General features: G+C 47.2%; 1 protein-coding gene across 1 annotated transcript in view; it reads left to right on the forward strand.

The window, feature by feature from the left end:
• PHKB (phosphorylase kinase regulatory subunit beta) overlaps window positions 1-10,449 on the forward strand; it is a 115,895-nt gene extending 105,446 nt beyond the window's left edge. The window contains 5 exon segments of the mRNA XM_015586935.2: window positions 2,765-2,899; window positions 3,730-3,859; window positions 6,505-6,612; window positions 8,564-8,704; window positions 9,341-10,449. Coding sequence (XP_015442421.1) covers window positions 2,765-2,899; window positions 3,730-3,859; window positions 6,505-6,612; window positions 8,564-8,704; window positions 9,341-9,478 — 652 coding nt within the window. The 3' untranslated portion in view covers window positions 9,479-10,449.
• The last annotated feature ends 4,029 nt before the right edge of the window (window positions 10,450-14,478 follow it).

The following is a 14,478-nucleotide window of genomic DNA, read 5'->3' on the forward strand; positions in this document are numbered from 1 at the left end:
TTCTGTCCTTGAGCATTCGCTCGCTGCCTTTCTCTCCACGTTTCACGTCGGAATCGTCAGGTCAGGGGGCATGAGAGGAAGACGTCCGATTTCTCCAAGCTGTAGTTCCCGAAGTGGATACAAGTCTTTGATTTTTCTGTTACTCAGTAATTTTCTTTCTTTAAGTCTCTGACTGCTACATAGTAGTTTACGTCTGAGGCTGTTTTTAGTTTAGTCTTTTGAAGAATTCCGTGCCAAAAAAGATTAGTTTGGCCAATATTTTTTAATGAATAAATATATTTCAAAAATCTGACAGATAAGTTATATTCCTTTGTGCTCAAATGAATGAAAAACAGCTACCTTCTTTCTTTGGGGGCTGTCGAGTACAACGTTTTCTATAATTTGCTCACAGAACTGCTGAGATTTTGTGAACGGAAGGAAGAAGCCTGAGGAGACATTTTTAGATCTTCCACTACCTTTGTTTATGGTATGAAGGTTTTAAAAGGTAAATGTGATAGACCGTGTTTAGTTTTAATAACTCGAAATCTTGGAAGACTTTAAAAAGCATTTTAAAAATAAAGAAGTGACTTATTTTAGAAGAGGGTACCTCCTGACGTTTGAAGGCGTGGCGCTGACTTGGGTGACTCCACGACTTGAATTAAAAAGCTGGATTACCTTCCCCCAGCCTGAGTCTAAAAAGTCTAGGAAGAGGAATTTGGCAGCATTCTTATGACTCTATAATTTCAAAAACCTTTTAACATATGTCATCTTATTCGTTCCTCAAAATAATTCCATGTAGTGAGCTGAACAAGTAATAGTAATGTTCCCATTTGAAAATCGACTTGCCATTGGGGCATAGTCGATAAGTGTCAGAATCGGTATTCACATCTGTCTTTATTGTTTTCGCTTTTCATTATGAAAACTTTTCAGTGTCGAATAATAGAATAATTTGGCAAATTCCCACATGTCTGTTATTGAAGTGGTGTAAGTAGTTGCTAGTAATTTGCATTCCCTATATTTGCTTCATCTCTTTTTCCTGTAGTAGATTGTAATGCAAATCCCAGACATTTTGACTTTTACTTTTCAATATTAGTAACTACCTCTTTTCTTTAAAAAAGAACTTTTCTTAATAATGACAATACTATTATCAAACTCAACAAAATGAGCGATAATTCCTTCACATCACCTAAACCCCTGTGTTATTCAGATTTCTCTGTTTATTCTCAAAATTACTTTTAAAAAATCACGATCCCAAACAAGGGCCCTGCCTGGCATTAGTTGTCTCTTAAGTCACTTTTTGTCTAGAACGGCACCCCCCTCCCCACGCACACACCTTTTTTTCATACTATTCGCTTGTTGGGGAGACCGAAAGGCAGGTCTTCAGATTTTTTATTTGACGTTCTTTCTCTCATGCTAAGCTGCCACAAACGTAAAATTTTAATGTTAACTAAAGAAAGAAAGAACTCTGTCTAACCTGTAAAAGTAAAAATAGAATTTTTTTTTTTTTATCTAAAGTAAGTTCCAAGCGGCATTTTGTTGTAACTGTAGGGTCACTGAAACAGCTAATTTCATAGGCAACTTTAATGTCAACGCATCCAAAGTAACTATACTCTTGGGACTTTTATGTTCGTGGGACATTTTGAGGAAAGGTAGTTGCTCGTAACGAAGATGAACAAGTAAAGAGAGTCTAGTCTTTGGCAATGATGTGGGTTTAGCCTGGTTTTTCTTTTCACCCAATTAGAGAAGTGTGGGTTGTAAACCGCACATTTTTTTCCAGTTTCCAGGGCTGGAGCTGCGTTCTTCCTGTTTGTCATCAGTGCTTGCTGAAGGATTTAGGGATAAAGCACAGGAATCCGTTGTGTGAACTGCTTCCTAGCTTTTCCTGGTAGTGTGTAGTGTTCCGACTCCCTAGGGCATGGTTGAATTTCCAGAGTTTTCTTCGTTTTGCATAACTAGTTTATCTGAGTTCTTTCCTCAGAATACAGTAAGTGAAAGAAACGAAACGAAACTATAAAAATACTTATTAAAAGCTTCTCAGATTAAAAAATCAAATTACTTAACACATAAAACGATTAAATATTTTAGGCATTTCTAGGCATATAACTATACCTTGGAAAATACCGGACACACAAATAGTGTTCCATAAATGCTTGCCTAAATTATTATATTGAAATTCTTTCCGTAGGAAAAATTATCTTATGAACAGCATTTAAATATCTGTAAAGAAGATTCTTCTGAAATCTATTGGTTAAAGTATATCCTCTAATCTACTAGTATAATTATGTTTTAACTATGTCCCTGTATCTCAAAGGCAGGGGTTTCTCCTTTGTCCCCTCCGGCCACAAAGGAATGACAGCGAGGAAAAGTGCTTATCCTTCCTGAGAAAGGAGTGTGTGTGTAACAGAATATCTCAGTCCTTTTCTTAAAATGAACCTTTTCCACCCTATTCGTTCTGCGCACGTATCTGGCATTAAGAAGATAATAGTGTGTGGCAGCTGTCCGCGGACCGTATGCTGTCATGCCAAATAGATAGAGTCTCCTCTGTCAAGAACCTACGTTCTGACCCTGTTTTCACGTTTACCGCATATGCAGGAGCGGGCCTCATCCATCCGTCCGACCGCGCCCCATAACCCCACCGGGAGCAATGGCGTCAGTGGTTCAGGAAGCCCGAGGCTTCTCTTCGTTTCCCTTTGGAGGGGTCGGCGCTGTGGAGGGCATTGCCGCGAGAAGCCCCCGGTGGTTTTATTTCCAGGGTTATGGCCTCACGCTCCTCGTTTCGTTCTAGGTGGATCATCCACGCCATGGAGCACGAGCTGCGGATCCGCAGCGGGGACAAGCCAGCCACAGACTTATGTCAGCTGTCACCCAGTGAGGTCAAACGGCTTCTGTTGGACGTTCTCCAGCCTCAGCAGAACGGAAGGTGAGCGGGGCCTTGGTCCCCTGCAGGACACTCTGCATTACCGACGTCATAACTTTGATATGTAGATGAAATAAGATATTAACAAGGTGCAGCGGGTCGTCTACGAGGTGGACAGCGTGCACAGAGATGCTCATGGAAACATCTGTCTTCGGTTGTGATTCCGTATTGATTTTAATTCTGTACATTTTCAGGTGTAGTTAATAACGTTTTTTGATTTTTATTTTTCTGTGTAGAACGTAACACTTCATACCTCTTTGGCCAGTTCTCTTTCTGAGTCTTCGTAGTACTCAACACCTGCTCCCAAAGTTTCGGCATGAAGGTTCCGCTTAGTCACGTTGCTTAAATCCTGTTTCGGGAAGTAGACTGTAACCTTCTTCAGGGCTGAACCTTTTCTTAGACTTCATTTGTGCTAGAGTTAGAGCAAAACAGAGACTTGTGGACTGCATCGAAATGAAGAATTTTTTTTAATAACAGAAAAGGCTATGATATAATTATTTAGGCTGCTCCTGTGTTTTTAAATGGAGCTGCTTTTGTGTATTGAAGTCATTCGATCACATGGTGAGATTTTTAACCTTGTAACTTAATAGAGAAAAACATGTTGCCTGTTAAATTTTGTAAAATCTAGGGGATTTTCTCCTTCCCCGCAAGCTCTGTTTTCACTATGAAATATTTAGCGATCTCCGTAACGCATGATGAAGTATGCATCATTGATGGATTTGGGCTTTTACTGCTGGCTGTTGGAACATTAATCCATATTGAAAGTCCCGCTTTCTGCCGGAACAAGCCTGCTTTTTGGCTCTGAGGCATCTCTCGCTCCTTTCGGTCCACAGGTCTTGGCTGGACCGGCGTCAGATCAACGGGTCTCTGAACAGAACCCCAGCCGGGTTCTACGACCGAGTGTGGCAGATCCTGGAGCGCACGCCCAATGGCCTCGTGGTGGCTGGGAGGCACCTGCCGCAGGTCAGCGCCCGTGTCGGGGGCTATGGGGGAGCCCAGCGGTGGGGAACCCCTCCTCTGCGCTGCAAGCAGTCGCTCTGCCTATTCCACCCTCTCAGGGGGGTTAAAGCAGAGGCGTCCAGAAACCCCGAGGGAGGAAGTACTGGAAAATAAGTGTGGTCAATAGGACTGGAAATGAGTCGCGTTTATTTTGCAACTTTAGTGTCCTTCTGTACAAAAGCCTTGCTTTACCAAATGGCTATTTTGCTTAAAAGTTGTATTTAATCAAAATTTATTATCTTGTCCTAATTCAGATGCTTCGAGGAAGCTTTCTCAGTTTGAAGGGACCCCATGGCCCAAGTTTTTGCCAAACAAGCCGTCCTTTCTGTGTTCGCTTATTAGTGAATTAGGGTCTCCCTCCGCCACCAAGAGCGCTGGGCCAGTGCCGGGGGCCCCACACACAGGAAGACACACATCCAGAGGGCAGAACCGGGTCAGGCCCCAGCCCCAAGGTGACCGAGTGAGTGGAGGTGGAAACCACTGCCTGGGGACTCACTCTAGATGTAACTGACCTTTGGTCGGAACGAGCCAGTGGCCCGCCTTCAGGTGGCCTCTCAAGTTACGGAGACCGGCCTGCTTCTTCGATTTGGTTAGATTTTATTTAATCCTGGCATCTAAACCATTCCGCTTATGCACAAGCGTGAATAAGTAGGCGTTTTGGAAATGGGGTGCCGTGTTCGTTTCCAGTGCGGGAATGCCAACCAAAGTATTTCTGATGGTCTTTATACAAGTGGACGATTCTTCCTCAGCCCGTACTCGTTTCGCTCGCATGCGATGTACATGGAGCATTTCCAGAAGGCCCCCAGGAGATGGGCCGCGGGCTTTCTCGCCGTTTGGAGGACGGGCCGTGGTCTGGGGTACAGCGCGGGCTTTTCACTGAAAACCCTCTTTAACCTTTCACATTTTGAACGATGCGACTCTATTCCACATTCAAAAAGTGAATGCAAATTTTTAAAGCGTGTTCTCTGTGCCGTTCGCAAACTGTCGAGTGGCTGTGGTTGCTGGGAGAGGTCTGCAGCCTTTCCCAGAGGCTCTGTGACTGTCGCATGGGGCAGCACCGTCCCGTGGGCGGAGAGCAGCCTCCGCTGTCTGAGTCCCGCCTGTCCTGCGAGGCCGCTGTCTGCACACAGGGACCGGGGCCACCCTTCGTCAGCGGCCCCCTCAGCCCCCGAGGACGCCTGCCAGGTTTTCACTGGCCTGACTCCCCGGCCACTCCCGTTTAGCGCCCTCTCCGTGCTGACGACAGCGGCACAGGGACGTGCGAGGTGTCCTTATGCGCCCGGCGCTTTTCTCCGTGCTCCTCCCCGGCGGTGGGGACTCTGTTCCCCCTAGTGACGCGTGAGGAAGCTGAGCACCGCCAGGCGGTTCCCCAGCATCACACGCCTGGGAGGTAGCTGGCCCAGCGTGTGGCCCCTGGTGCTGTCGCCTCTGAGCCCTTTCTCCGTCGCACCGCGTCCCCGAAGCGCTTCGCAGACGGCGGGAGGTCAGGCAGGCTCGCCGCGGGCGCGTGGTAACGAGGCTTTTCCAATGACATGTGTTAAAAGGAAATCGGCGTGGAATCCTGAAAGCGTCTTCCGTTCCTTCTGAGACCCATTAGCCCCACGCTAGACAGCTCGACGATTGTAATCACTGTGTTCAGACACTGGGATTTATTTTCCCCAAATTAGGTGCTACCTGTAAACATTAACAATATGCTGGATCGCACCGAACCTAGAATACAACAGATGGGCCATACCGAATGTAGGTCTGAGGCAGAACAACTGTGCTGTCGCTGGATTGAGAGGGCACGTTCCTGCCGTCCCGTTCTGGGTGGCGAGTAGGTACACGTGGTTCTGAGGCTCTGATGAAGTCCACCGTAAATCGTCACTGAGGCGAAAGCAAATAAGTGTGACTCATCGTCTCTGCCTCTGTGGTCGTCATCCTGGGGACGCCCCCGCCTTCCACCACAAAGGCCGAACGGAGCCTCCCCTCCCGCCCGCGGGGCTGGCCACATGCCCAGGTTTAGGTTCAAGTTTGAGTTTATTTTCTGCTTTCCATTTTGCTTTGTGAAAAGCGCGTGGAAGACTGTGCAGTCCTCTCGTTTGAAATGGAGTATAAAGGGTAGAGTAGATGAAATTCTTCTAGCTCTGCTTTTTCTGGGCCTGCTTGCCTTTTCTGCACGTCATGTCATCCTTGCTTATTTGTATGTCTTTTTATGCTGCGGCTCAGAAAGGACCTGCCACAGAAATGACGTGAATGCAATAGCAGGTGACTGACACGCCACAGGCTGCAGCAAAGCATACCTCCTGGTGTCAGGGCCGAGAGCGACGTGTCTCTACCTGTCACACTTTTTGGCTGTGCTTTTTTTGTCCCGAAGCAGTTGCTAACACGGTCCCTTTCCCCCGAAGACATTAACATAGTGACGGTAACTACTAAAATCGGAGGTCCCGTTTATCACACAGGGACCGGTCGGCTCCAGGAGATCGACGTATATAAACTCCGGTCATGGAGCCAAAGATGCTCTCTCAGATTTTATAGAAACTGAACAGATTATCGATTAGAAAATGAAACCCATCTCTGAAGCGGGAGCTGGAGGGTAACGGTGCAGCGTGCGATATTGTGTCTTCCAGCAGCCGACCCTGTCCGACATGACCATGTACGAGATGAACTTCTCGCTGCTCGTCGAGGACATGCTGGGGAACATCGACCAGCCGAAGTACAGGCAGATCGTCGTGGAGGTTCGTATGCAGACGGCAGCTTCCCGCCTGCTCCCCGAAACGCACACAGAGAGATGCCCGAGTGGCCGGAGGTGTCACGCCCCTCACGGGCCCCTCCGCTGGTGCCGAGGGTGACGGCCATCCCGGACTCGGGCAGGGCAGCTGGGGCGTTCACGCATCTCGGGTCCCTCGGGGGGTGGGGGTGGCTGTCTCTCTGCTTCAGCCACACGCTTGTCTCCCAACAGCGACTGAGTCGGCACCGCCGCGCGAGAGGAAGTCGCCCTCTCCCATTAGCTCTATTTTCAGTATTTCCTGTGACAGGAATAGCGCAGGACCATCCTAGGAAGCTTCGACAGTCCAGAAGGTTACAGACAAGAAAGCAAGACCGTTGCCCCACGCCCACTAGCAATAGGTCACCACCGTAGACATTTTGAGGGACACCTTTCCCGACGTCTGTCAGTGAACGGAGGGGACGTGACTTTGCGCTGTGTCATCGCAGCTCTAGATACGTTAAGTGCTGAAATACACGCCCTCGCGCACGCGCGTGTGCACACGTGCTCTTTTGCCCTTTCAAAGCACCGTACCAAATACACGGAGAATCCTCCAAGTGCGTGGATTTATACATAGCTCATCTTCGCTTTGCCTCTCTCTCGGGGAGTATGTCCCTCAGACGTTGGCGTCCTGAAGGGCGGTGATGTGCCCTCTCGGTATAGAAGCTCTCAGGAGTGCCGACCGGCTGTGCCACCCCCTGAAATCCAGCGTGACTGGAGCTACAGTCACTGCGGAGTGAGATTCAGCCTTGTCGCGATGTGCCAGGGTGCAGGCGCGGTATCAGCCGATCTGTGCCAGAGCCTGTGCGAGCGAGGCAGAGCCTGGGGCAGGGAAAGATGGGGTCGTCAGAAGGGCAGATGCCTGCCTTGGGCTATTAGTCTTTCGGTGTCTAGTGCCTGGCATCTGGGACCTACAGTGACAGGGAGGGCCTTCGTTTGGCCAAAATGAGGTAATTCCCTTTGCAGAACCAGAGCGACAGTCTGTATTCTCCTGGCTTGAGCCTGGCCCCAGCGTCTCCCATCCCATGAGCCCTAGGTTCTCCTGAAAGTGTGCCAGTGGCTCTTTCAGATTCTGTCTTGGGGGCATGTTGATGACGTGTGGTCAGGACGATTCCCACGCTGGGAGTTGTGAGGTCTTTTTCCTGTTCCGTGCACAGAGTAGGGGCCATGATCATCCGTAGAATGTCTTTACCAAGCATTATATCCTCAGACGCCATCTTTGCACGTAACAGCTGTCATCCAAGATGAGTGTCACTACTTAGGGTAAACGTACGGGTCGGTGCAAGATCGGGCGCTGCGTAATCGAATGTGGTGCTCACAGGCCACACAAACTCATTTCATAAAGAGTTAAGTGTATTTTTAAAAACTTAACCGTCCCCTGAAGAGCTACTGTGACGTCAGAGGTTTATACTCGTTTTGGGGTGCTGGGCTCCGAGCCGTTGATCATGAGCCTGAGTCCAGAGTCCCCAACCGAACTCACTCGCCTTCTCCAGCTTCATTGCCCGCCCCCTCTTCCAAGGCCTCCTCTGCCCTGCGGGACGCTGTGTTTGGTGTCTTTCCAACAAGGATTAGTGCTCAAAGGCAAGACGAGTTCAGACGCTTCGGGTGCACAGGGCGCCACACTGCAGACAGGATTCAGAAAGTCACTTTTCTAAGTTACTACCTGCATTAAGTGACGAAAAAACCTTTCTGGACAGCCACAGGGACATACAGAAAAGAAGGTTCAGTGTCCACACAGAGCTTCTGCCCCGCGTTTGCAAGACTAGGGGGAGTCCTCCCATGCAAGGCCCTAAAGCCTGTCACAGGGAGCGCACGGGGACGCGAGGCGCGGCCGTCAGTCTGGGAGGGAATGGAAGGGACCGTGTCCACCCGCGTCACCTCCACGGTCCGCGTAACTGGCTTTCGATGTCTGTCTCTTCCAGTTGCTAATGGTCGTGTCCGTCGTGCTGGAGAGAAACCCGGAGCTAGAATTTCAGGACAAGGTCGATCTGGACAAACTGGTGAAAGCAGCATTTCATGAATTTCAAAAAGACGAGAGTCGACTGAAGGAGGCTGAAAAACAAGTAGGTAGAGGCAATAGCTTTTCGTAGGTTTTTTTGTTCCATTGTCTCGATTCTTCAAAACATCCCTAATTTCTTATCGTTTAACTTATAAAACAGATTGACAGAGTGCAAAACGGAGTATTTGAGGGGCGGGGGAAGGAAGTCTGATTTACTCGAGGAATCGACGTTACTTTTTAGTGAAATTATGAGTCCATTCAACCATGAGGTGTTGACTGAAAAGAAATCTAGGAAGAGATAAATTTCCTTCATATCGTTAGCAGTTAAAGTCTGTTTTGCTGGAAAGAAGCCGTAGATTCCAGGAGGCTGTAAAGTTCAAGTCTGGGGAGCAGGGCGCAGAGCGGGGCGCAGAGCAGGCTCCGTCCGTGGGCACAGTCCCTTCCAGGGTCTCTGTTTAATATTTTATGTTCATCCGTGAAGAGGTTCCCTAAATAAATAAAACTTACCAGCAAAGAGGAGACTAAAAATATCTTTCCTGAGAAGCTGCCTCAAGAAAATGGAAGAAAAGCCCGAGAAGCTCATATTTTCCACGACGAAATCGTTCTGTGAATTTCTTCCCCCCCTAGGCCGACACTGATTTTGCTTGTCAACTTTCCCCACCAAAACATCAAATGACTTGCTTGCCGTTTTCCTTCGCAGGATGACATGACTTCCTTCTACAACACTCCCCCGCTGGGAACACGGGGGACGTGCAGCTACCTGACCAAGGTCGTGATGAATTTGCTGCTGGAAGGCGAGGTCAAGCCGAACAGTGATGACCCGTGCCTGGTTAGCTAGTGAGGACAGTGTCAGCGGCTCCGCCGGGACGCGTTTTTTAGAAGTGTGTTACGTTTGGCGTCGAAGCTTACTCCAGGCGGCCACTAGTGGGTGGGCTGATCATGCTGGCGAGGCGGTCCTCTCGCCTTTGATAAAGTCACCGGGCGTCTTGCCTGCCGTCGGCAATCTCATGGTACGGCATGCTTTTAATCAAGCAAGAAAAAGTTCTCGTGTTTATACCAACTACGGTAATAATGTTTACTGGATGATAGGAATAGTTTATGAGTTGAAAGTTCACCACTGCATGTTTAATGATCAAATATTTCATCAGAAGAAATCATGGCTTTTTGGACTAAATCGCCCCCCCTTACTGCCATTACAATGAATTTGCCGCATAGCAGTGCATGCTGGGAATGACAGATCGTGGAGAATGGTGAGCTGTTTTAGTGACATTGCCATGCCAGAACATATAATGTGCATCATAGAAGCAAAATCAGCCAGCTGATATTTTGATTCTCAGAAACTGCACTATTGGTAATATTTTAGTATACAGAGCTATTGTACAATTTTTACCTTGTAAATGTGCTTATGGTTTTGTATTTGTGTTAACTGTAGGGTTCAGACTAAAATATAGTAATAAATCTGATGAAACACTTATAATACTTGTATTACAAATCCCGATAATACCTGATCAAACATTTTCTTTGAGTTCTTACTAAAAACAGGACATGCGTAAGATTATTCAGACGTATGGATGGTTAATCTAGTTTGTACTGGTAAAAACAAAATGTTACTAAATTAATGGATGCATCTGGGCACATGCTTCGTTCTCATGTTCACAATATTGAGCTTATTACTCCTGAATATTTTTATTTAATTGATCTAGAGATGGAACGGAAGAGAATCTGTAGTACTTACCGTTACACATGATTTGCTACCAAATTTACCTAAGCAAACTTTAATAAAAATAGAAAGTAGATGAAACATTTAAATTTTATGAATTTATTTCCCTACCGAATATTACAAACAGCCCCTTAGCGTTAGTTCTGGCCCCGAAGAGAGGTTTTCCTGACCAGTCTACGGAAAGTCAGACTTGTCCCATGAGCAAGCTCGGCCCATTTCACAGTCTAGAAAGCATCTAAGAAAGAAAGGACAGGTGGCTTCAGTACCTACCAAACTGGTATCAAATGAATGGATGCGTGAGCACCCCGAAAAAGCCGAGGGGCCGGGCAGCGCGTTTCCCCGACTTCGAGGTGCTCTGCCGGTGGCAGAACCCAGGACACCGATGGAGCATCTGACCGTGCGGGGCATTACTCAGAGGCTGTGACAACGAAGACTTGATACGTGTAGAGAGTTTCTGAAGAGATGATGATGAAGCTGGTCTCTAAAGCAAGTGTGAAAAAACGTGAGGCCCTCGCTGGGAGAGACTTGAGGACTGACTCTTCGTAGCTGGGGAAACGGGAAACGAAGGGGAGAAACCTTGAAATAGTTAATATTCGCCGAAATCTGGAGGAAAGTGAACCGCGTTATTTTTTGAGAATTTTTTTAAAAGTCTAATCAGCTGAGCAAAGTTGCCAGAAACCTGCCACCGTCTGAGTTGAAATCAAACATCGTTTGCAAACGTGTTTCCTAAATGAGGTTTGACTTCCTGCTTCACTGATCCACATGCAGAATTCTGACATTTTCCCGTGTTTCGGAGACATTCAGAGGCTGCGGCCTGTGTCTCCACTTGGTGTTTTGATGAAATTCAGAACCTGTTGTTTTGATGGATATGTGGGGATCGGTAAACCTTGCCGTTCCTCTCTCCAGAAACCAGTGTCTGTTTTCTAATTAGAAAAGCAAAACATAAGAATTAGAACCCAGAACTCATGAATTTTGGATGTCCCATCTTGGCCTACAGAGCCAAAATGTTTTAAGAGCTGTACTATAGAGACTGACTGAAAATCTTCGCACTTTTATCCGGGCACGACGAGATTTAAATCTGATGTAAAGCGTCCCCGATCACAGTGGCAGAGGCACTGTGTAAGTTTCTCGTACCGGCAGCATCTGTTGGAAGCTCCTGACTGAATATCAAATCCGACTACATTTCCAGAGCATCATTTTGAAAACCACGATGTTTTCCAGGTTTCCTTCCATTTCATGTAAGTCTGAAAAAGTCATATTTCAGTGTTTAAAAATTTGGAGGCTTGGAGCACCTCGATGTCACGTTCGCTATGGGATGGCCTCGCAGTGCCTTATGGGTGCCAAATCGCACCCACGAAGTTCCTGTCCTGGAAGTAAATTTTCTTACGGAGATAGAACATCCTCCACCACACTCTCTGAGAGAAACGAAAGAGAAGAGGAGTTCATGAAAAAAGAAGAGACAAAGTAAGACGATACCGTTAGAGAGAAAAACAGAGCTGAGGAAACACGTTCCACAAATGAGAAACGGCAAAGAGCAAAATGCACACAGCTGAAAACAAGCTGACGGGCAGGGAAAGCGTGAGGCGACGCAGTCAGTCGCTAGCTGAGTGTCAGCTGGATGCCGGACACTGTCCCAACGTGATGGTGGGAAGAGACGGATTCCCTCTCCTCCCGGAGCTCGTGTTCTGTTCGTGGGGGACGTGGGGGACGTGGCGTCACAAGTGCTGTGAAGCAAACCAGACGGTGGGCAAAGGGGGGCAAAGGTTAGTGGTTTCCCTGTGGGGTGGAAGGGCCTCTGACACGGTGACATCTGAGCAGAGAACTGATCACGGCGGACGCGGATCGAAAGACCAGAGAAGGGGACGGACGAAGCTGATGCGACGTGAGAGAGTGACACCTGGCACAGAGAAGTGAAAGTCCCAGGTATGATTCGGTTCCCCCTAAATAAGAACGAGGTCTGCGGGTAAAGAGAACACGTTATGTTCCCGAAAAGTCTGAGTGTTATGGCGCGAACGATTTTGAGACCCACGGAGCCAATTGAGATTAATTATGAGCCTTTATTAGCCGGCCGGCGACTGACTCTCTACCACGCAGGGCTAGAGGAGATCAGCCCCGAGCTTTCAGAGGAGGCAGCTGATAAAGCTCAAGACCATAGCCCGGTGGTCTCCTGAACAAGCCAGCAGATTACAGAAGTGGAAGTTGGCTGTGAGCATATCTTTGCCCGGAACAACACCCTTAATTAACAAGTAAATGGATCACAGAAGCAGACATTGGCCATCTACATATCTTATACAATACACTTCCTAAACCACACACGAGCAAGTAGGACAACTTCTGGTATCTAAAGATATTTCTTCCCTGTAGCTGACTTAGCTAGTTTGCTCACTTGAAAATTTTCCACTCTTAACACTGAGCAATGTTGAAACATTTGGAGAAGCTCAGAGTGACCCGTCACCTCCTAGGGCTCACCTCGCCAGTTCAATGTCACCCGGGAAGTGTAACCTAAGGTTCTTTTTCCTAACGGTTATAAAGGCAAACGGAGCATTCCTAATTGTGCAATAACTCGGAATCCTAACCGTGAACTTTCTGAAAAGTAGTATTTGTCTAAATCCTGTGAACCAGGAGAATCAATGTGAAGACGTGGTAATGGAGAAAACATAATACATAAGGACTATTTATGAACGATGAATCCATTAACGTAAAATTAATAGTCACAACAATGCGACTTACAGTTAAGGAAAAGAATGTAAAACTGACTTAAAGGAAAAACGTCACAATTTAAGGTACTATATAACTCACGGACTGGGACGAAAATCCCAGAGCTCGCTGACAAAACAGAAAGAAGCGTCGGTGAGCTAATTCCTTGTTTTTCACAGTGAGAAGTCAACGTTCACTTCATTTTTCAAAGTCAATAAATCAAGAAATAAATGTGGTAAAGCTTACCATTTAAAATACAAAAGTACCTTTAAATTTCCAGGGGTGTGTGTGTGTGTGTGTGTGCGGGGGGCGGGGAGGGGGGGAGGACAGGGTTCAGAAAATTGACCATATAGCACAAAATTAAAAAAAAAGAAAAACGACAAAAATGCATCTCCAGACCCCTTATAACTGCAACTAATATCAGACAACATTCAACTAAAGATGAAAATAACAACAACAACTTTAAATCCAGAATGAAAGCGGCCTAAATCTACGTACCAAACGAAGCGAAATAGCATCATGGCAGAAATTGCCAGCTGTCCATCAAAATCTATTCTCCGCTTCCACGGCGACAGAATCCGAGCTGGGCACGTGGCTGCTCGCATGCGCTGCGTCTCTCCTCCAGCTAGTGTGGCCTCGGGACTTCCGTGGAACAGTCTCCGCTGGGCCGTGAGCGGATGTAGTGAGTGCCATTCTAGGCCTGGCCCAAAATGCCCCCCGTTTGTCCCTTCCTGCTCTTCCCCCGTTCCTGTGAGCTGGGATGACAGTGAGCCCCCAGCCATGTGTTGAAGAATGCCAGCTGCTTCGGTCTCCCCTCTAACCGTGGAGCAGTCTCTACACGCCCCACCCTGCTTACTAAAACCCCCATCGCTGACTAGTGAGCCCACGTATAATCGGGAAACAGGACTATCGCAGTTATTCAGATGGAAAGAAAGCAAGATACAGAATTATTTAACCAGATAAAAAGAGAGAAACAAAGTCGGCATGCGTGAGCCATTATGTTTGTTCTGACCGTTGAATCAGAGTGAGGATTCAAGGTCCAGTGCAAATATCAAGACCCGCAAAGCCAGTGCCTGAACGTGCGGGGAGAAACCAGGATGTAACACAGTAACTTACCTGCGACAAGTGCAATCTGCAAACATACGTAACGGTAGCCAGGGACTAACACAGTCACTAACGTCTAAACGTTCAATTCCAGGGTCAAACACCCGAGACGACACCTTCTAGTTCCCCCGAAACATTCCGAAGCTGACCACGTCTGGGTCACCGCAGACAGCCTCCAGGGATTTCAGAATTAGAAATAGTAGAGACTGCATCCTCTTATGTCAAGCAAAAGAAAACAAAACACTACAGTTTAGTAACCAAAGAGAAAAGAAAAAAAGCCAACCTCTTAGAAAATTTTGGAATTCTTTTCTAAATCG

Source organism: Pteropus alecto, unplaced genomic scaffold (genome assembly GCF_000325575.1).
Source record: "Pteropus alecto unplaced genomic scaffold, ASM32557v1 scaffold123, whole genome shotgun sequence".
NCBI lineage: Eukaryota > Metazoa > Chordata > Mammalia > Chiroptera > Pteropodidae > Pteropus > Pteropus alecto.